Consider the following 22,302-nt stretch of genomic DNA (forward strand, 5'->3'; position numbering starts at 1 on the left):
TAATTTTCATGTTACTGCAGACAGATGAAACTGAGACAAAAACTCTGCACGTAGTCTAAGATGAAAGCACCACAAAGATGAAATAGATTGTCAGTTACCAGTAGTTGACATGCATGGATTTTTCTTTCCTAAGATTTTCCAGCTGCAACAGCAATATCAAAGTAAGCGCTATTTAACACTGTTCACTTACCTGTGACTAAAATAAGCCAATGAATATCCTCATACAGGTCATCAAGCACTTTATTGTCAATTGAGGCTGATGCTGGTGAGGCAAGTAACTGCTGCTGATGTCTTTGCAACTGACCATGGAGCCTTGTAACTCGGTCTTCTAATAAACTGTGGACAAACAGTAATAAAATAACTTCACTGGTTTTAAATTGTTTCAGCAAAGTCAAGCTTTTCCAACTTGGTGGATTTATTCATTTGCATTCACACTATCTTTCCATACCTTGTAAGAAGAGGTATACAGTGTTCTGCAGCAATTCTTCCCAGCATGCCTACACTGGCCAGCTGGTCACAGAACTGGTCTCTGTCGTCTTCCTGCAGTTCACTTATTTCCTCTTCTTCCCGAGAGGCCACACCATTGGCAGTCTGATGTTATTTCAACAAAATTAGAAGCAACCAGTTAATGTTACACTTGCTAGAACTTATCACCACTGCACTTTTCTACGTAAATTTGGGTTTTTCTCCCAAGGTGTTTTGCATGGATACACAATAGGCTTGTGCTAAATTAGATACAGATGAGGTAAATAGGGGAGTAAATATGACTTTATATTGTTCTGAAATCAGCATTTCACAAACTTATGCAAGGAGCTGATTTTGCTGATATTTGCTACCATTTCCAACAGTGCTCTCAAGTCAAAAGATACACTGTTAGTGAAAGAAGTCAGATGAGACCCATGAAAATTGATACTAATTATTAATAGGATAAGCACAGGCTGGAGCAGCAAAACAGCTTCTTTACGTCACATACATAAATCGGCTCTGGTAAGCATCCACCGCCTAGAGGTACAAAGCGATGTACTGAATGACTCTCATTCACATAGAAGGTCTGTAAACCCAATGGTCAGAGGATTTCTAAAATATATTTGGATTTCAAATCACATATATAATCAGGCAAAGAATTTCATTTTCAACTCTCCACTTTGTCCTGTTCATTAGTCAAAGATACTGTTCCCAGTTATCTGAGATCTTAAAAATAAATTACAAGAGAGGTAGTATATTTCTTGATAAAGTGCACGTCACCTCCTTCAATAAAGATTTTCTATAAGTTATTGTTTTAAAAAAAGCACCCCTTTAAAAAGTAAAAGCTACAACCTCAGAAAAAAATAGAAGGCAAAGTAAAAATATCTCAAGATGAGATTCCTCTCGCCTTGGCTATATTTTAAGACTGCCTCGTAATCAGAGCTTATTTTCCTGAAGAGTTGAACCCTTATATGTAGAAATCACGTATCAATGTTAGAAGTGTTTTCAAAAATCTCTTGATGAATGACAGAATTTACACCACTAACATTCAAATACAAGTGACGGAGAAAGCTATCATTACATATTGTTTCTACAAAGGCTCTGGAAAATTGAATCTAAACACATTTTCTTACCTAAAGTGCTTTCACCCCATCTTTTCTTTATCTAACCCAGCAAATCATTTTCCTTTGGCAACTTCAAAGTTGCAGCTGTTTACTGAAGAGTGAGTCTCTGCTCTCAAAGCAGAGACTGAAAGTTCCTGTTACTGCTTTGATATTGAACAAGAAGCATTCTAAAATGCCAGCTGTGGCTTTTAAAAGGTTACCCATGGGATAAATGACTTATCTCACAGAATGACATGAATTAACCTGTGTATACAAGCTATGTCAAGACCGCCTGATATGAATTCAAAGTTCTCTTGTGAAATATTCCTCTCTGTTTGGCATTGTTATTTCCATCTGTTACATATCAAGATACTAGACATGGGTTTTAAGCATGGCTTTTCAGAATGAGGTATCCTGGAGATCTTTGCATAGCATCACATTTGAGAGATCAATTTTATATAGCTAATGAATCAAATCTATGCAGTAATTAATTCATTCAGCATCTACATCCAAGTTTCAGTACCACAATCTGTTTCAGTAAGATCCATACTCCTGGCAAAGAGACTAACAGGCTTTCGCAGAGGGCCAAGAGATAGCCAAGATACTTTTAAGTTTTTTTTGAGAACAGCCACCTCAAAAATTCAGTAAGGAATTTATGTACCATTTTATCCAGAAGAACCACATAATATTTCATGCTTCTTTTAGTCTAAGCATAGTCATTCTATATTTTCTCAGATTACACTTCAGAAGTATAACTTGAAGATAACGTATGGGAAATAACAGGATAAAAGGCTTCCAATTTCACTGGAGACTTTAATTACAACCCAAATCCAGAGAAGGGTGGTCAGAAGTTTAGTCATTGCATCTATAGGGAGGACCATCAGGAAACATGCCAATTTTACTAACAGGCTTATTTTATTTATTTTTAAAAGTAACTTCCAAATTTGTATTCCTTCATTTCCTTTTCATAATGAGAGAAGGAGACTGGAAAATGACCTCTGATTAACAAATTCAGCAAATTTTTCATTTCCATTCAACACCACAAGTAGCAAATTTCTACTAGCTCCCTTGAGCTACATAATAAAGTATACAACAACAAAATCCCCACATGGATTAGTTACTCTGTATTATCATCAGAAACTACCACTATAAGGGCTTACCAAATTCCTTGTACCATCGGGAGCAGCTAGATGGCACTGAATGTAAGAATTAAAGACCTGAACAGCATGTTGGGTAAAGAAACCTTTATGGAAATGTTTGTCATCTTGTACCAAAGTAAGCCAAGATTCCAGCAACTTATCATATGCTTCCATATATACCATGTCATCTTTGTCAAGCTGTAAGAGATGAAAGAAACAGAACAAACATCTTATTCCTAAACTAAACCAGAGAAAGGTACTTACATTCATTACTATTTAACAGATGTTCTTCTAAAGTTGAAGCAATTTAAGAAAAAAAAAATCAAAAAACTTATTATTGGCCATCCTTGAACAGATCAGAAAGAACTGAAGCAATGCATCAAAAAGATCAATGAAGCTTTGCTAGAATTAAAAAACAAAACAAAAATCCCATTGCGTTTAGCTATTTCTTTTCTTCTAATGTTCAAAACCAAACCAGTCTTAATTTCAGCCTTTCATACATACACATAATCACCTAAATACAGGAGCTATCATGCTTTCTCTCCAATGACACCAAGCATCTCAGCTCATACTGGAAACAACAAAGAACTGAGCTATTTGTTTAATTAGACAAAATAGAAAACGTGCATATAGATTAGCAAGTATTCTGCTATTTTTCAAACAAAGAGACAGAAAAGATTATGACTCTCTGTTCTGGAGGAAATCATTACAAGGAAATCATTACAAGACTGCATGTATTAAAGATACCCTACTGTGGGCAGCCAGTTTTGATGATATACGCAACTTCTCGTTATGTGAACAAAGAAAAAGTACAATTCCATAGAATAAGCCTGCATCTCCAAGTCATCAGTGCATTTTAATTGACACTTCATGCTTTTAGCTATTCACATATATTTATATGGGGTATTTAAGTTGTCAAATGAAATTCTTATCTGAAAAACAAATCTCCTGGCTTACAGGCAACCTGAAGAACCCAGATACCAAAGGGGTTGTTTCTCTTGAAAAGGATATTTAATGCAATTATCAATTTTTTTTTCACTTGATGCAAAAGTTGAACTTTAGTAAACACATCCACCTTCATAAAACTTAAGTATGACTCGATGGATAGATTTGCTGGTATTGCGGGACTTTTCTTTCCTCTAAGAAGTCTTCTCAACTTTTAACCAACATGATCACTCACCAAGGTTACTTTGAGATAACAGAGCTTAGTAAAATGATTCCTTGATGAAATACAGAGATACTGAGGCCTTAATCATGCTCCAGACAGAGGAATTCCTGACTTTCAGTGAAGTTACAAACATGGCTGCATGAACAAAGGGAAAAAAACATTGGCTGGATGACTGACTAAGAGGGAAAACTGATACCATGTTGGAACCATTTCAAGATATTTTCACAGCATCATTCTGTAACTGCAAAGTGGTCGTATTTACATTAGCTAAAATGTGGGGCACATGCAAGTTTGAAAAACAAAAGCTGAAGATGATGATGAGAGAGACCAAACTGTATTCAACGCTAACATAAAACAAATTTAGGACAGGCACAGCATGTTTTTAAAATTTGGCTAAAGGACATTCATTGAAACATGAAACACTTTGATATATATATATGTGTGTGTGTGTGTATATATATATATATATATATTATTTTTTTTTTTAACTTACATACAATTAATAATTTATAAGAATCCAGAACATAACACAAGAAACAATGTCCTTTTATGAGAAAAAAAAACAACTCAGATTTGAGAAGGTAATACAGAACAAGCCTTTTTGGTATACTATTACAAACACCTTACAGTATTTTCATAAGGAAGCTAGGATTAGTAAGTGCCTCCTTAAAGTAGGTGCCCAAGCAGTAGAGTTTGTTGATCTTGAACAGATATAATCACAAAGCAACCTTCCTAAAAATTCCCAATCTTATTCTAGATTAGTCATTCAGATGAAAGGCTACAGCTGGGCTACTGAAGATGTCATGCAGGCAGACTGTATGGGACAAGCTGCAGACTGGGAAGCGTAAACTTTCTGATGGATCTACCAGAAGCAGTTGGCAGGGCCCAGTTCAGGACGTAAGATCTTCAGGAGAAGGAAAGTACAATCACTAACATCAAAACAATGTTGCTGAATTTCTCCAAGATTCTTCCTTCAGAGTCTGCCGACCTTCTGAAGAAGGAACACTTCTAAAACTTGCTAAGTAGCAGCAAACTGGGAAAAGTTACAAGCAAAGTAGAGAGAGACCAAATTCAGAATCATCTCTCCCCTTACGGAACTTTAAAAAAGCAACAATAAAATACCATAAATCAGGAAATCAGGAACAATGCATTAAGAAACACATCTGAGAAAAAAACAAAACAAAACAAAACACTTTGAGAGCATTTCTATTTGAATTTTCATTCAACATCTTGCTCGACTCTTCACTAATTCTGATCAACTACTACAGACTCCTACTTCTGCATAAGCTTTAAGCTTTGAGCAAAGGAAAGCATAGCTGTGGACAAGCATCTTCTCTCATACCCAGCGTTATTAAAGGAAGAGATGACTGATCCAATTTGCATAATAAATTAACCCTAAGCGTTGCTGAAGCTTACTGTCCTCCACAGCGTAGCTGTTCAGGCAAATGTTCCAACAACTTCCCTCAATCAACAGCCAAGTAAACGTAAAACAACATTTGAACATGTTTGGATTGTGTGTGGGTTTTTTTCCTCCCCCTTTGTTGAATATCAATATTAGCAACAGCAGCAAGTACCACCAGCAACAGCTTCTGATTCTGTGCCAAGACACGTGCTGCTTTGAAGTGGTTTGCTCATTACAGTTTGGGACCTCCTGATTTTGACAGTCTCAATAGCAAGCTTCTGGCTAAGCTGATTCCCTGTCTGATGGGCTTTCTGCAACACTCACACAAGCCGTTCTGCTGGCACACAAAGTGGCAGAAATATGGGAAAAACAGCTTGCCCCACAAGCAAAGCTGTGCTGTGGACACCTGTGTTCTGCTGCATTTTAGATTTCTGAATCTCAGGATCCTACTGAGCCCAATGCACGTGGGTATTTCACCTTTCACCAAAAACTCTTAGTTACAGAAAGCAATTAAGCTCATGAGCGTATGAGTTCACAGAGTACATCGCTACAAGCAATCTAAGCAAGTAGCTTAGGTGCTTAGGGACATAGTTTAGTGGTGCACTAGGTTGTGTTACACACTGGTGATGATCTTAAAGGTCTTTTCCAACCTAAATGACTCTATGAAACACACTGACCAGGGCTGGAACATTCCTAAGCCAAAAGATTGCCTTCAGGGATGCAAATAAGTATTTCCACAGTCGCAGCACACCGTGCCACTACACCATCTGGATTAAGTCAGCAATAGTCTGAAATACTCTGTAGTGCTCCTTATTGCTGATACAATGATAAGATATACAAATTATTTTTGAAGCCTGAATACCACAGAATTTTTTAATTATCCTGGAGATCAGAGCAACCATGTGAAGTTGAGATATAAGCTATACAACTGTTAGACCGATGACACAATGAAGTGGTGAAAGTGTGATGTTTCTTTCTTCTACAGAACACTTTAAAGATTCTGTGACAATGAACAAGTTCTCTCTTTAAAGAAAAAAATGCAGTCTTCTTTCTTATCTTGCTGGATCTGATAATACTGTAATATAATATTGAAATGACTTTCTTCAGCAAAAACTAGAGGATTATGTATGCATAGGCAGACACATTCACTAGGCACGAGCAGCCAGCCATTTCCAAAACAAACTCTTTGTACCAGACAACGGTACGAGCTACCTCGGGCTTTTGCTGAGAGATGAAGTACTCTGAGTTGGTGGCTTATGCTGAGAGCTCCTGAAGTTAAATATGGTTGTGTATTCTAGCTCTCCAGTAATGAGGCTAACTGAAGAAATGTATATCCTCTAGTCCCTTTCATTTAAATGATAGGTATCAAGCCTAGTCGGTATATATAGCACAACTGGAAAAAAAAAAAAATCATTCTTTTTAATGATAAGGGGGAAAACCCAGGATGATGTCTTGATAGCTTCATTTAAATCAATAACTATTCCATGTCAATAGCTCAGGTGAAAGATGCACCTTAATTCTTATGGGCTTTTTTCATAAATTAGGTCTCCTTAGACATTTTTATTTTTAAAGTTTTTTTTTTTTTTTGAAGCAGAGGACTTAGCCTATCAAAATGGATCTTCCATGTTACAACCAAGGTTTGAAAGAAGTAAGCAAACAGAAAAGTCCGCTGAATTCCCTCTCCAGATTTGTACGTAGAATTATTACTTGAACTGTGTCAGTAACAGAGGGATGATTTAAGTTTAATAGTATGGGGTTAACAATAGATCTTAGCAGCTACATTCACATAAAACAGAAGTTCCTGCCTGTAAAACCCCTGACAGCATAAGTTTCAGTCTGTCCATATGTTCACAGTCATTTTAAGCTTTCACGTTTGTAGCATGTTCATTATCTACAACACTTTTCACAGAAGTCCCACAAGAGCAATCCAGCAACATTTAAAGACATTCATACTTTTTTAATGTACCCATTCTTTTAAAAGTGAAAATACAAAGCAGGTGCTTTAAATCAAAAGTTCAAAAGATGAAGTCTGCAATTGTTGCACATAAAAAAATAAAACCTTTTCAGATGTGATTTCAGAAATATCTAGAACAAAAGCACCAGGTTTCACAACAGTTATTGACAAAAACAGCCAGATTCGTATATCACTTATGCTTATTACAAAGAGAGGGAAGCAAAAAGAATACCTACTTTTTAAGAATGAATACTTACCACTTCTTCCAAGGCAGCACTTCTTCCAAAAGAACAAGTGAGATGTGCGAGGCAGTTAACAAATGAAGAGAAAAGTTCATTTGGAATGGCAGTTAAAATATTTCGAGGAAATACGGTTATCAGGTTGCTGATAATACTGGAAATTCCCACTGCTTCAGAGTCTTCTATTTCAATTCTATAGATAGAAATAGGAGTTAGCTTTCTGCCATCAAGAAAAGTGTTAAAAGCCAATTGATTTTCTAGATACATTTTCAATCAATAAATCTATCTCATGTTAGTTTAAGAAGAACCTACTTTAAGATGCATTTTTTTTAAAGTGTCAATAATCCAAGAGTAAACACAGATTATACCCAGAAATAAGCAAGTCATACCAGTTCTTCACACACACACACTGCACTCCAAACTAAAGATTAAAAGATGCCATCTAAATTTAGAGAGCAGGCATACATACCCATTGATAGTATTCAGTAATCCCTCAATGAAGTGTGCCAGGTAATCAACTTGTGAACCTTCGTCAGGAAAGACTGACCCATGCAAAGACGCCAGCTGTGCCAGACACTGTAATGAATCTTGGGCCATATCTGTATCTTCTCTGATTTTTCGATGCACCTTTCAGGAAGCGAGATAGTTAATAATACGCGGAAAATAGGATGTTCTTACAACAGTCACATGGCTCTCAATCCAAAAGAGCACACACCAAAAAAAGCTTACTATAACTTCTATTCAGTCTGAAATGCGAGGGTTTCTACGACTCCCTCAACCCTGGCAAATGTCACGATCATGACTCGGTTCACAAAATCGCGAGCCTGAAGTTAACTCGCTGATACTACCATTTAGTTAAGTCTTACATTTTGAAAATTGAACTGTGTACCGAATGTTATGTCTTAAAGAGAGAAACAGATGCCAGCCAGTCAGACATACTGCTCCTTCTAAAAACAGCAATAATGACAGTCATCTCTATTATGCTAACTATGCCTAGGCTACGGAGTCTTGCTAAAGTTAGTCAACAAGTTCAATCAAGATTATAGAGATGCTTCTTTAGCAGAGGTAAACACTGAAGACACACACAAAAATGAATGCATCACTTCCTTGGCAACACCCTTACATTATACAGGGCCAAGTCATCTTCTTGCATTTCTGTGTTACATCACTACTTCTGCTGCTAAGACCTTCTAGATTCAAATCTGCTAATATTTCCAGGAGACATATTCTCACAATTCACACTACAATTATCAACTACGGGTTTTAAGAATATTCTTACGCTCACACCTTCTGTTTTTTTTCATGTAAATTTTACTGAAAAATACAGGGTAGCTTTTTCCTCCACATGCAATTTACCTAAATTATATCATAAAAGTACAGTTAAGACACACTGACCACTTCCTTGTGGCATTTTATCTTCAGCTTCACCTAACTCATAACCAGTTGGATTAGCTGCATGGTTAACCTCTGAAAGATTAAACGGCCAGGAGAAGCAAGCCCTGAAACAGAAATACCCCTTCTAATACGCATTCCACACTCGGCTGAGATTTCAAGTGAAGGCTTCCTCTTTAACATGGCAGTCTTGCCAAGTTTTGCAAGGTTATTAAAATTTCTTAGATCAGTTATATGAATATGAACGACCACCATTCACTTACATTACTTCAAATAGCAAGCTAATACCACCAGCCTCAACCATTGCGAATCAGGAATCTAAAACCAAAACTGACAGCAGACTGCCCTGGCTAGCCTTCATTCAAAAATAATCAAATATAGGCCTGCTTTGGTTGCCATTAAATAAAATGCAAATGTATTACAACAATTTTGCATGTTACTGAAAACAATATCCTCATCACAAATAAGTAGTCTTAATAAGCAGCCGAAGAAAGAGATTTAATGCAGACAACTTCATACTTTTAAACGAGGAAGGGTTAATATGTAAGCCAAAAAGTTATTTGCATGTGGAGGTTCACAGCTGACAGTAGCAACTGTCTGGATAGTCTAGACAGCTGTTCAGATTGTGTGTAGCTGCTAAGAGGTCTGCCAGTGATTTTTTCACCTTTTCAAAACTGCTGGAACAGATAAACTTTCAGTTAAAAAAACAATAACTTGTAAAAAAAAAAAAAAAAAAGTATAGACATGTATCCAAACACATATCAGGCAATTCTCAAGCAGCCCTGGAGATTTCCATTTGCTTTATCTGAAAACAACTTTCTCCCAGCTTTGAGCACATTATTTCTTTGTTTTGCAAAAATGAAATAGCGAGAGAATGATGAATTCTGAGGTCCCAGGAGATTTAAGATAACAAAATATCACAGTAAACTAATTTATAAACCAATAATGCTACTGCTGCAGCATTTCCTTGCCGAACAAAGACTACCAACCTTCCTCCCAAGAGTGGTGGAAAGTAACATTCATTTTATACAGTTTTAATATCAGACCTCTTTTTTAAATCATGGGAAGTGAATATTACATTCCCCTTTCCCCACTCTCTCTCTTCCCCATCACTCCTAACTTCATCTAGCTCAATTTAACTTGCTTTGATTCACTTTGTGCTGCGGAAAGAGATGCAAAATTTTGTATGCTGGAACTGGCTAGAAAATGGCAATTACATTGCTTATTTTCAGCTGTTCTGTCGAGCAAATGCTCTAAGATCAGCAAAAAAAAAAATAAAATACTGTTCATTTGAGAGTTGTTACACCTTATCTGAAAGGCATAGTCTAACCACTGCTCCCAATGCTTGGTTTCATTTGATGAATACATGTTCAAAAGCACTAAACAGAGCAAAGCTTAGATCACCATACCCTTTTTTCCTTAGTTAATTGTTACCAATTTAAGGCAATTTACAGGCAAAACACATATCTGTTAACCTCAGAAAAACACAATACTTTGTTTGCTTTGACAAACCAGTTGAAGTTAACTGAATCAGTCCTACCTGATGCAAAAGGAAGGATCCGAGAGTAAAGTTTTAAAACAGGAAGGAGCTGCTTTCCCTGTGGTCTGGACTATGAAAGTTGAAGAATGAAACTTACTGTAAAGAAAAGCTCCATAACTCTGCTGTCCAGGAGGGTCTCACGCCAGGATTCTGTTGGCTTTAGCATCACATTTTGTGAGGATTCAAACATAGCTATATAATGTCTGCCCAGTTATCTGGTGTCAAGGTCAACAATAACATTCCTACTTGGCTTTAAAAAAATCCTAGATACAACAGGATCCATTCAGAAAGAATGTAATGGAAACAAACTTTAAGCCTCTTCACATACACAGCATAATTCATGCATGAGGCCAAGGAATAAAAGGTATTAAGTATTGAAAAAAAGAATGCTCCAGGAATGTTAGATAACAGTTTGATCATAATTATGAGACATACCATAGTGATACGATCACTTTGATAACCAGGGTGTCTAATGTGACACAGCGAGAAGGGAAAAAAGCAACCGCAATTAACAGGTGTTAAAATTTATGCAAAATGGGAAATCATTTTCTAAAAAATTTTCCTGGCAGCTTTTAAAAAGGCCTGAGGATAGCTAAAGATAGCCCATTGAAATCTATATCCTATTTTTCTAAATAGCCAAATATGCCTCACAGAATGCAGATATGTTAGCCCCGCATTAATCGACATTTTTTATCATGCTGTGAAGAACAAAAGCGCAAGGCACCACAAGGCATTGTCATATTAAACATATGCTTGTAAAAAACCCACAATAAAAAGAGCCCACACTAAAACCACGACTTCACTGCACTCCTTTCAGTTATTACCGTGTCTTTTGGCATCATTATTTTTTATGAAATTCTGCCAGCGCAGAAAAATAACAAATACATGAAAAAAAATCAATTAAACAAGCATGTTGCATTCTTTGTCAGTCTGATCACACAGTGCAGCGTTTATCACAGATTTTTGAAAGTGCTTCCTAGTGTGACACCCCTCAATCCAAATAGCAGTAAAATTGCTTTAACACACAAGTTATGTTTTAGTTTCTCTTTTTAAAACCTTTCACCGCCCCCTCTGAATGCTTTGTAACCCAGCCATCAGAATAAGCAACAGCAGGCTCAACTGCATATAATCTACTCATTGGTAAATGACAAAATTAATACTGTTCATTAAGTTATCAGGTATTATAAAAAAAAGTTTTAAAAAATAATGTATACTTCTGAGTAAAAATAAATTTTACAATAGTACTGTTCAGGAAAGCAGATCCCTTGAAAGCTGATGGGATTTGTTTGAGACCAATGTATAAAGCAAACATCTATTTTCATATGAAAGATTGTCGTGCAAGGCAGGAGACACAATTTTGGTTTATTTACACTTGCCCTCTGAGTTCTGCCAAACACAGAAAATCACAGTAACACTGTGCAGAACAGTCTCAAAAAAGCCACTATTTTCCACGGCACAGCACCAAGTGGAAATTCACTGAGGGTACATGCCCAGGGCTGCATTCAGCACATTACAATGCACGAGAACAATCACGGATTTTCACACACGTTGAAGCAAAACCAGTTTCACGATTTTCAAAACTCTCAGTGTGCATTGAACACTACCAGATCTGCATTGTTTTATACACTGAGAAAATAAAAATAATAATTAGAAAACAGATAATTCTCTATTTTACTTTCATCTGAAATACAAATGTCATTTAGGTGATCGAAAACACTTCAATTCTTCCAGATAAAAATAAAATATAGGCATGAAATTATCACACGCATCCTTTATCAGAGTAATATTACAAATTAAGACTAATGTAACCAGTGCTGGTGCATTAAGTTATGCTTTTTTCCTTCTCATTTATAATACTCTGGGAAAAAAAAAATTAAATTGTTTATTTTCAAGAGGGTTCTTTACCTTAACTCTCTTGTAAAAGACTGGCATCCTTATCAAAGAGAGACTACAGATACATTATCAGTCTCTGAAAATCAATTTGCTCTCCACTAGCTTGAGTTTGCAGCGGGGACGAGCTACATAACACATTTCACGTGGAATGGAAGAAGGGCCGCTCTGCTGTCACTATTTTAACGAGCCCCAGTATTTAGTGGCCCTATCCTGTTATTTTTAGTGCCGTTTCTCACGCTAACGGACTGATGACATATCTGACAGACTTATAGGTAAAATATCCGTTAATTGAACAATACAAATTACGGCTGCAGCTATTACGGAGATTTTACAGCCATTTTCTGTCCCACACCAGGTGAATGCAGACGTTAACGTAAGCTGGGTGTGGAGATGCTCCCTGCCATGAAACATCTGATCTTCTGCCTTATTAGCAGCAGCCCAGTTGTGCCAAACCTGAAAAAATGGCACTAAATTACCTACTACAGGGGTGTGTACAGGTCAAATGCAGTCTTCATCATCAAAACACGCAACAGCGTGAATGAAGCTCTACTGTAAAGTGTAAGAGTATAGCTAAGTGCCTTCATGTTTCGTAAAGCTCTGGTGATCCCTGATTAGTGCCTAGAGAGGAAGAGGAGAAAACACGGTTTAAGATGGATTTTCTTTTATCTTTGCCTACATTCATGTATGCAGCCGTTAGCTCTGCACTTGGTTTTGTTTAATGAACTGGAGAAATCAGAGTAATCTGTCTTAAAAAGATTAACTTCTCACTTTTAATGTATAATTTGGAAAAAAGTTCTCTGTGATTCTTGGAGGAAAATACTAAAAAAAAAGAAAAAAAGATGTGTAATTTTCTTCCCATTCTTTGCCTCTCTTCCAGGATGGGTGAAGATAAATATAAAAATATTTCATATCTTAAGGCAGCCATAGAGGGATTGTAACACTTCAGGACTTAACACAAATTCTAGTTTTTGCAAATGGATCCCAAGGTTGTGTTTTGGGGTTTTATTTTTTTTTTCCCCTCCATGAGAAGGGAGGCTTGCCCTGTCACAAAGAATGAAACAAGGAATTTAAAAATCAAAGCTAAGGCTGCATCTACCAGACTCCCATCTGCAATTTTTTCTATAGCAGTGAAGAACTCAGAAATGGATGAAGAACTCCTGGAGTGATGAGGCCCAATTTTTTATTTTAGCTTTTTTGTTGTTGTTGTTAAGTTGTTTTAATCACTTTACCTTTGTTGTCTGGAATCTTTCTGGAGAGCTTTGTATCAGTCTGAGACTTATACTTTACAAATAAAAATCCATTATTCAGGTAACGGCTTGGAAATCTGCCATCCAGTGTTACAACGCTAGCATACTGATTATATTTATATTTTTAAGACCTCCTCTGGCTTGCTAGTTAGTAAGCCAAGCACATGGGATGAGTCTAGGATCAACTCTAGAAGTGATGCAGAGGCTTGCTGCCCCCTATGGAGAACGGTTTCATAAATCTTTACACAACTCACACTCCTAGGAAACAGATCCAGCATTCGGGAGAAGAAAGGTAGGCTTAAACATTTAATTGTTAAAAACTACTTTATGTGGGAGACACCAGCTTCAGATTGTGTCTGCAAAGCTGCAGGCAGAGGAGGTGTAGGAAGACACCAGCTAATCTTAAAGCCAGCCAACTCTGGAGCTGCCATGCCAGCACAAAGTCTCATGTTGACCACCCAAGTGGATTAATTCTGCAGCCCCTGCTAAAATTTGCTATCCCTACTAAAACTTGCGACCACAGCTCTCCAGCTAACAGTGAGCAAGCTGATCACTTCAAGCCTAACTTCTGCTTACACCACCTATGCAGAAGTGATGGCCATACAGATGCAGCCCAAGACTCACACCTTCCCACTGCCTGCCACCTAGGAAGCTGATAAATTTCTAAGCAGTAGGGATTCCAAAGTTAATTTTTTCTTAAAGAGGGAAAAAACTGACAAAAGTAAAAGGCAGCTCTCTCTTTTGCACTTTCTTCAACACAGCTGTTTTAGTTGCAATGAGTTCTTCCTCATAACCCAAACAACAGCCAGGACAGCACCTCATCCCTTCAGCTTTCAAATGAAGACTGTAGTAAATTCAGGATAACCCCAAGCTGTTAGCAAACAGAAGACCTAAGGAAAGCAGCCCTGCTGCTGAAGGAAACCCATGTTGTCTCTCCTCAGCACAGTTGTATCTGCAGTTGTGCAACAAATCACAGTCAGGACCTCACCCCACTAGAAAAAAGCTCTCAGCCAGGCTGTTCCCTGCTCAGTATCACGCTCCTGAGAGATGCTGGGTCAGGATGCTTTTTCAGCAGCGATGCCAACTCAAATCATTCCTCAAAACAAACCTGGTGTTGTTTTTTCTGAGTACTCTGTTTTTCATGCACTTCCATTATGCACAACAGATGCTACCAATCTGGGTTGGACCGACTTCAAATCCTGAAAGCTTGCAGAGCTGTATGGTTCGCAGGATCTCCCAGAGAGGTCTCTCGTTCTGGCTTAAGATATTTTCACAAGAGATATAAAGAGCTTGTTCCTTTAAACGTATAGCTGAGGAACACCCATACTAAAACCAGAATTCTGATCAGATAAAAGCTTCAGTCAGTTCATATCATTGCCACTGCACAATGAATTTTGATGGGATGGCAGCGATGCGTACTAGAGGAGTGCATCCCATCAGGGTTACGTATCCTGTATTTTAAATCCAATCCCTTATTCTACATTCACCTGAAAATTTGCCAGCTTGCCTCCTAGCAAGAAGAGGCACTAAATCCAAAACAAAAACTACAGCTAAAGTTCCTGTTCAGTCGTGTACTATTAGCACGCTCTACAAAAAGATGTGAAAAAAAAAAGGTACCTTTATGAATAAAATAAGGGATAAATAGTTCTATAATGGCTCCTAATGACAGATAAGGAACACCTTTCTGTAGATGGGAGATAGCAGGACAAAGGCCTGATTAAGAACTTCTGCATTTGTGGGCATTCATCCAAAGTCTATTGGAATGCAGCTGCCAAGAACAGATAAATCCCAAAGTCAAGAAGTGATGAGAAACACCTCTGGAGGTAAAAGAATGTGATTACGTCCTGACTCCGTAGGACAGATTATACATTCATGTCAAAGTGCGTTAGGGTCCAGCAATGCTGAACTCCTTAACTGGGGTCTTTGGACACTCCTCACGTACTAGGAGTGGGATCCTTGATGGTGCTCTTATAAAAGAGAGGGCTGCATCGCTTAGTACCCATCATCTGCTTGCACTCTCTTAACTATTCAAAACACTCACTGAAGAAAAGATTCAGTTTAAAACCAGTTCCATCCAAGTAACCAATATCTAACTGTGCTGTGACAGCACTGAAAAAGGAAACCCTACAGAAGCCAACATGCCACAACTGACTGCCGCACGTTCTTAGTGCAAAATAGGAATTCTATGCTATTGTCATTTCCAACAGTACTGCCAAAAATCCCAAAGCATCTGCAAACATCAGGTGAGCTAATGCCTAGAGGTAACAGATGAAAACAACAATAGGCGATTGCCTGCGGGTTAGAAAATGAAATGGAAGAAACTGCACGTGACTGAGAGGGAGCCTCCTAGGTCATCGTGCCTTACTGCTGCAGTAAGGCACTCAATAATTACTGAGCTCCAGCTTAAGAGCAGGTTGGTGTCAGCCTCTCCTCCTTCACTGCTCAACAAGGTGGCTACTCCAGAATGCACCTTTTATGCCAGATCTTCTTGCTGGTAATAAACAATTTATATTTACTATAGCTCTTCTAATTGCCAGCAGCACTGCCTAAGGCTGCATTTAACAATGCAACACATGCCAAATTTACCTGTAACAGCACTTCTCACTTCTTGAGAAGTCATATTTTGATGTAATTCTTGCAATTTAGTGATATAAATGCTGTGCCTCAGTGAAAAATCACTACTTCACTGAAAAGCACATATTTATGCTGCTTTTTTTTTTTTTTTGCAGGGGGCAGAGGGCACAAAATACCAGAATCTGCTAAAGATTACGTACAGATACTGCAGATAACTGCTATGCTGCAAGGAAGACTGAGAATAAATTATCTTGTTGGGAATATCAGCTAAAGGAAAATATATATATATATACACATATGTGGATACTATGGATCATTTTACTCCGTGCTTTAGGTATTAAATTTATGCCCATTGCTTTGGCATGTGTACTGGCAAGATTTGGAAAGAGGACACCAACTGATCAATTGGCATTCTTATGTTCTTGTGTAATGTGCTACCTATGTAGAAATTGCTGCCAAGTTAAGCTTCACTGTCCAGGAACTAACAATCAACAGCTACATCAACACGTGGCTGTCACCACGGTAGCTGTCACCTAACAGCTACTGAACCTTAGTTAAGACCCACTTTTCTCCGAAGTGATTAAAGCCATTCCAAGTTCTGTGAAAACAGGTTGCTAAATAGAGGAGGGAGAGCACAACCAGTGTCATAGTTCTTACAGCAAAATGAAATGCCCAACGGCAGAAAACAAGAAGATGATATAATGGAGAGCCTGAGTTATAAAAAGATCTGAAACAGAAGCACAGAAGAGCACTCGTGGTGGTTCAAACTAAAGGTCTGTCTACACCAGAAGCAGTCTCCAGAAGTGGCCAGAATTTAACAGCAGTAGTATCTCAAGTAGGCCAAGTAGCAGAAAACTCTGTTAATCTCAAGTAGTGATATGCCTTGCTTAGCCATTACAATTAACACTTATTTATGAATATCACTTCTAATTATATACAGGTGTAAACAAAAGCTGCAACTCTCAAGGCCTGAATAAATTCCTACCAACATGTTGCTTGCACTTAACTAGCCCCACCACTGCAAACCTTCAGGTTAGGATAAAGTGCTCATGAAAAAGCTAGTTTTCACTTTCAAACTGTAATACCATCAGTATTTGTGATGGTGTACATCACAGGTTTGCATTAGGCAAGACTAAAAATCAGAGGAAATGACCTCCACCCACCACTACACAACACAAAGGCATTTCCCTTCTATTTACTGTGACTGCTTTAAAAAGTGTTCACACATCATTTGAATTCTCACAAAGCCCAAATTCTCTTCTGAAAACTTTTATAAGATGCAATAATTTGATTCCAACCTCAGTCTTGTAAGCACATGCACTGAATTCCTCTCTGGCCCCTTGCCAAACCACTTCAGTGATTAACAGGCGTGAAATATTTACTTTTCATCCACAGCACTTTCCAAAAAGACACTATCTGGCATTCTACTTTAGAGCTGTGAACCAAAGAACATCCACTTTCACTTCTGCTGCTCCTTACATACTGAACAGATTCAAAGACAACAGAAACACACACATGCTGCCTTCTGATTGTCAAACTCAAATAAAATTCTATACAAAGGATTTGAAGGCAACACCAAGATTCCTGCAGTATGTGTAACAGTATATTCTTACAGTTTTAAGAAAAAATCTTATAAAGCAGCTTAACAGATTGGCTCTTGGTAAGTTTGCCGAGTATCTTAGAGATGGTGTAGCTATTAAAAGAGTCGTCATAATGCTGTACCCTCTGTTTCTACCATATTCTTCTGGCACATTTTTCAGGCCAAACATTTTTCACCTCTCTTCTTCCCTCCCTCACCAAGACTCACTCTCTCTTTCTGATTCTTCATTATATTCCCATTTCTTCCTCTGCTTACCATCTCCACATTTCCCTGGACATTCATAACCAGCACACACCACAAAAATAAGAAAAGGGAAGCAACAGTACCAGTATATTGGAAAAAAAAAATAAAAAAAGAGATTCCATTTCTTCTCTTTTACTGGGGGAATCCTTTGAGCATGCACATTGTGAAATGACAGGGTATTCACCCACCTGCTTCTCTTCTCTGAGAGCAAAAAGAAAGATCAGATCTCTGCATAAAAACTGAACAGAGCTTACTTAGATCCCTTCACCATTTGGTTCTGCACTGAAGTAGTTTGTTACACTTTACCCGGCCCTTGCAACAACCACATACATGCCAGAAGGATCATCAGCTCCAAACTGGAAGCTGCTCTGCTGAACTAATTTGGCCTTTTATATAAAATACTTCAATGAAAAGTAACAGCAGCTTCTTTATATAAGCACCTCTTAAGCAAATGCAGGAGTAAAAAAAAAATTTTAAACACAGACTAAATATAAGACTTTAATTTCCATTTTTCTCTCCTCACAAAGACTTTACTTATCACCCATCAAAAGTGATCCAAGTCAGCTGAAATAAAAGGCCTGATATTGAAAGGATATAATTTGGAGGAAGGAAGTTCCAGCTTAAGACCTGATTGGCTAGTGCAAGATAACGCTGAAACACTGAAGACATCTGAGCATTGAGGTTTTCACGTCTGCTGAATTCCTGAAGTACCTCTACTGTGAGCATGAAGATCTGCCGTAGATCATCCTCCTATAGTCAGGACAAACACAACACATTAGTAGAGCCTCTCAGTCATTTTTGTGTTCACCCAAGTTTTCATTAAAAAGCAGAAAATATTCCAAAGTTGACAGTGAGAATCCCCATCTCATTTGCCAAAACTAATGCAATGTGTTGGTAAATAAAAATATTTATGTAAGTTTAGTCATTAAAGGAAAAACTTAACAATATATTTTTAACAACTGGTGGAGGAGGGGGGTGGTCTTTGGCATGAAAAAAAGTTGGTAAGTTGTTCCACAACAGTCAGAGTTTAAAGCAATGCCTTCACAAAAACATTTCTGCCTGGCCAAACAATACATCTGAGACAACCAGACTACACCATCTGCAATAATATTTTTAAATACATAGCTCTCCTTGGCTTTAAACCAAAGCTATATTTAAGACTATCATTGTTCCACAGAGTATTCGTTTTGTTTGCAATTGGTAGCCAAGGAATTAAAGAGTCCAACCGTGTAAAGATCTGTAGATCTACATTCATCAAATGGGCAAAGAGATGGCACTTTTTTGATACAAGTATTTAAAAATTACATTATCAATTTCCCTAAGGTAGCCAATATCTGCATTTATATATATTAGTCCAATTAAATGCTGTCAAGCATACACTGTACCTGAAGGCACCTAGTGCAAGAAAGTACTTCTGCTTCTTAATATATAGATTTTAGAAACACAGGTAGCATATATTGATACAGAAGTAGTTTACCTGAAATATACGTTTACAGTTACCGTGGAACTCCATGCTTAGTCCAATGTTGCTGGTTTTACTTGAACTTGAGAATTCGCTCAACAACGCCGTTAAAATGGAACAGGCCAAAGTTTGCTACAAAAAAAAAGAAAGGGGAATAATATAACTAAAAGATGTCCAACAACGTAACACCACCTACATTGTCCTTAAGTTACTTTATTTGCATATTTCTGAGGCTATTCTTTCAGTTTCTTCTGACACAAATTAGAACAACTCAAGCTTTCAGGATTACAAATGCTTGGGTGAGCCATCTCTGGAATCATCCAAGCTCCACCCTTACACAAGAAATTAAAGTATGTGAGCAGCATAAGTAACTAACACCTGTACAATCATCTCTACAACATGGAAACAAACACTGCAATCCATTTGCCAGCCTGATAATTTTCTCTCCCCATGCACATGGTTTTACAGGTATTAGGATCAGGGAAGATACAGTTTATACTTTTTTCTACCCATCTAACAGCTCAGATCACTCTGAAGTTTATTTTGGCATTTCTTTGCATTTGCTACGCTTACCTTGTTGGTATCTGATCATGATTAAATGTACACCACAGAAAGTGATAAAAGCTATTCAAAAACAGCACCTGCAATGCACCCTCTTTTCCCTCTCCCTCATCAAAAAAGGGGAGGAATATGCAGAAAGCTCTGATGCTTAAAAGCTTTTAGATACTCTCCTCCAAAGCACAAGATCCACAAGCCTCAGAAAGAACCTTTAAAGCTACTCTTTTGGAATGGTGTCCCTGAAGCAATATAAAAATGGGTGAGGAAAAAACAAAAACAAACAAAAAAACCATTAATTTTAGAGAAACATATACACGAAGATTGAAGGTTTAAGTATCATCTTCATTCTCAACATTTAAGGTAATGTAAATCAAATGCTTACGAAAAAGACAATTTAAAAGCCAACTTTTCTTTATGAAACACTTTTCCAGCCATAGTTGCTATTTTTGAAATAAAAAAAGCTTTTTTTTTTCCTGATGCCAAAGTCCAGTGACCATCATCACCAGTTTTAATAAATTCCTGTAACTGATTATTAAACACAAAAGAAACTGAATGCTGTATAATGGGGATGTAAAAAGTACTTCAGAAGCGTAACATATACTAATGTAATAAACACAATATAGACTATACACCAATGAAATTAAAACACTTTTTGTTAGACAGACTCTTAACAAAAAACTTGCAGATCACTGGCTATACTCCTAGACCGTTCGGAGCCAAGGTGCCAGGGATGGACAGAGGGATAGGAATTGTTAAAGGGTCATGCATGCCAGCAAGTGTCCAGGGGTTAAACAGAAATATGCACACTACCTCTGAACACCCGAAAGATTAAAGTGGAGATGATACTATTTATGCAAGCTCATACAACAGCTGAGAGCAGTGCCATCCACCCACCAACTGCAACATCTTTGTTCAGAAATGCCTCTGAAGTCAGTACCTTGACCCCCCAGACAACTAGTTATCTTAGCTAGTATACACTAAATTAACATTCTTACTTGCTAAATAAGTCCCAGACAGATCAAACATAGCAGCTTCCTGATAACATATGGGTGTTCTTTTCTACTACACAATCAAGCTGTACAGCAGGCCAGCATATTGCTGATCAGTTGCTAAATCTAAATTTTCCCATTTTAAGGAAATAAGTATTTATTTTGAGTAGGCTATTTCAAGTAGGCTATTTCTCATCCAGTCTCTCATGATAAAAGCAACAGTTTGCCAGTGAGAAGCATCACACTTTTGCTTCACCAGAAATGCAATTTTGTCAGTTCTATACAAGATTCAGAGTACTCCTGACTAGCTCAAACATTTCAGTATTTTATTTCCAAATTTCTGGGTAAGCTATTTCTGCAATGAATTATTTAAATTTGCAAGAAGCCCAAAGTTGAGCTGATATAAGAAATTAGGCTGACACTGAGTTTCAAGTCCAACATTAAGAGTTCCATATGAAAAGAATTAATGTGACAAAAACAAACAAACAAAAAAAAACACACAACCCATCTCCTGCACCCCCCTCAAAAAAAAAAAAAAAAAAAAAAAAGAGAAAAGCAATGAATCACAGAATCACAGAATTTCTAGGTTGGAAGAGACCTCAAGATCATCGAGTCCAACCTCTGACCTAACACTAACAGCCCTCCACTAAACCATATCCCTAAGCTCTACATCTAAACGTCTTTTGAAGACTTCCAGGGATGGTGACTCCACCACTTCCCTGGGCAGCCTGTTCCAATGCCCAACAACCCTTTTGGTAAAAGTTAAGCTCTAGAACAATGCTTCAGATAAGAATACATGTTTTTAAAGGAATAATGTAGAAGTTTCCAGAGAACACTGCCTGTTTCCATTCTCTGCCAGGAGATGCAGACATCTCACACAGCTCTCTAAATAATACAGACTTGAATTTATACTTGAATTGCAAACGCACTGATACATCACTGCCTCTCAGAGCTGAAAATTAAGAGCACCAGTAGCTGTAATCACAGATCCCCAGAGTTTGAAGCTCCACGATTACCACACGGTATCAGTGGTTGTGCTGCTAAAACTGCTTCGCCAGGAGACCTCCTCAGCACGCTGCCATTCGGAGCAGCACGGGACAAGCAGGGCAGCGATGCAAACCAGCCATCCCTGGCGGCTGATTGCCAATTACTAGAAAAATAAATGGGTTAGAACAACAGATAAGGAGCAAATGGAAAAATTATTTGTTCCCAGTGTGACTAGAAATATTTGGTATCAGCTGAAACTGACATCTTCTTTTGCTTTCTCTACTTTGTTTATACAATATATAACCACAAAGCCCTTCTGTTCAAATAGTAAACACATTAAAGCATGA

The 22,302-nt window shown here is 37.6% G+C and overlaps 1 protein-coding gene across 1 annotated transcript in view; it reads right to left on the reverse strand.

Moving 5' to 3' along the window:
- Positions 1-22,302, reverse strand: part of XPO4 (exportin 4) — a 77,985-nt gene that overhangs the window by 20,123 nt on the left and 35,560 nt on the right. Inside the window, exons 5-12 of the mRNA XM_082751823.1 lie at positions 19,437-19,553; positions 18,556-18,709; positions 10,500-10,612; positions 7,940-8,097; positions 7,489-7,663; positions 2,729-2,905; positions 449-591; positions 191-336 (exon numbers count right to left, since the gene is read on the reverse strand). Of these exons, the coding sequence (XP_082607949.1) occupies positions 191-336; positions 449-591; positions 2,729-2,905; positions 7,489-7,663; positions 7,940-8,097; positions 10,500-10,612; positions 18,556-18,709; positions 19,437-19,553 (1,183 nt within the window). The remainder of the gene's footprint in view (positions 1-190; positions 337-448; positions 592-2,728; positions 2,906-7,488; positions 7,664-7,939; positions 8,098-10,499; positions 10,613-18,555; positions 18,710-19,436; positions 19,554-22,302) is intronic.

The sequence above is a fragment of the Aythya marila genome (assembly GCF_965140915.1).
Source record: "Aythya marila genome assembly, chromosome: 1".
In the NCBI taxonomy this organism is placed as follows: domain Eukaryota; kingdom Metazoa; phylum Chordata; class Aves; order Anseriformes; family Anatidae; genus Aythya; species Aythya marila.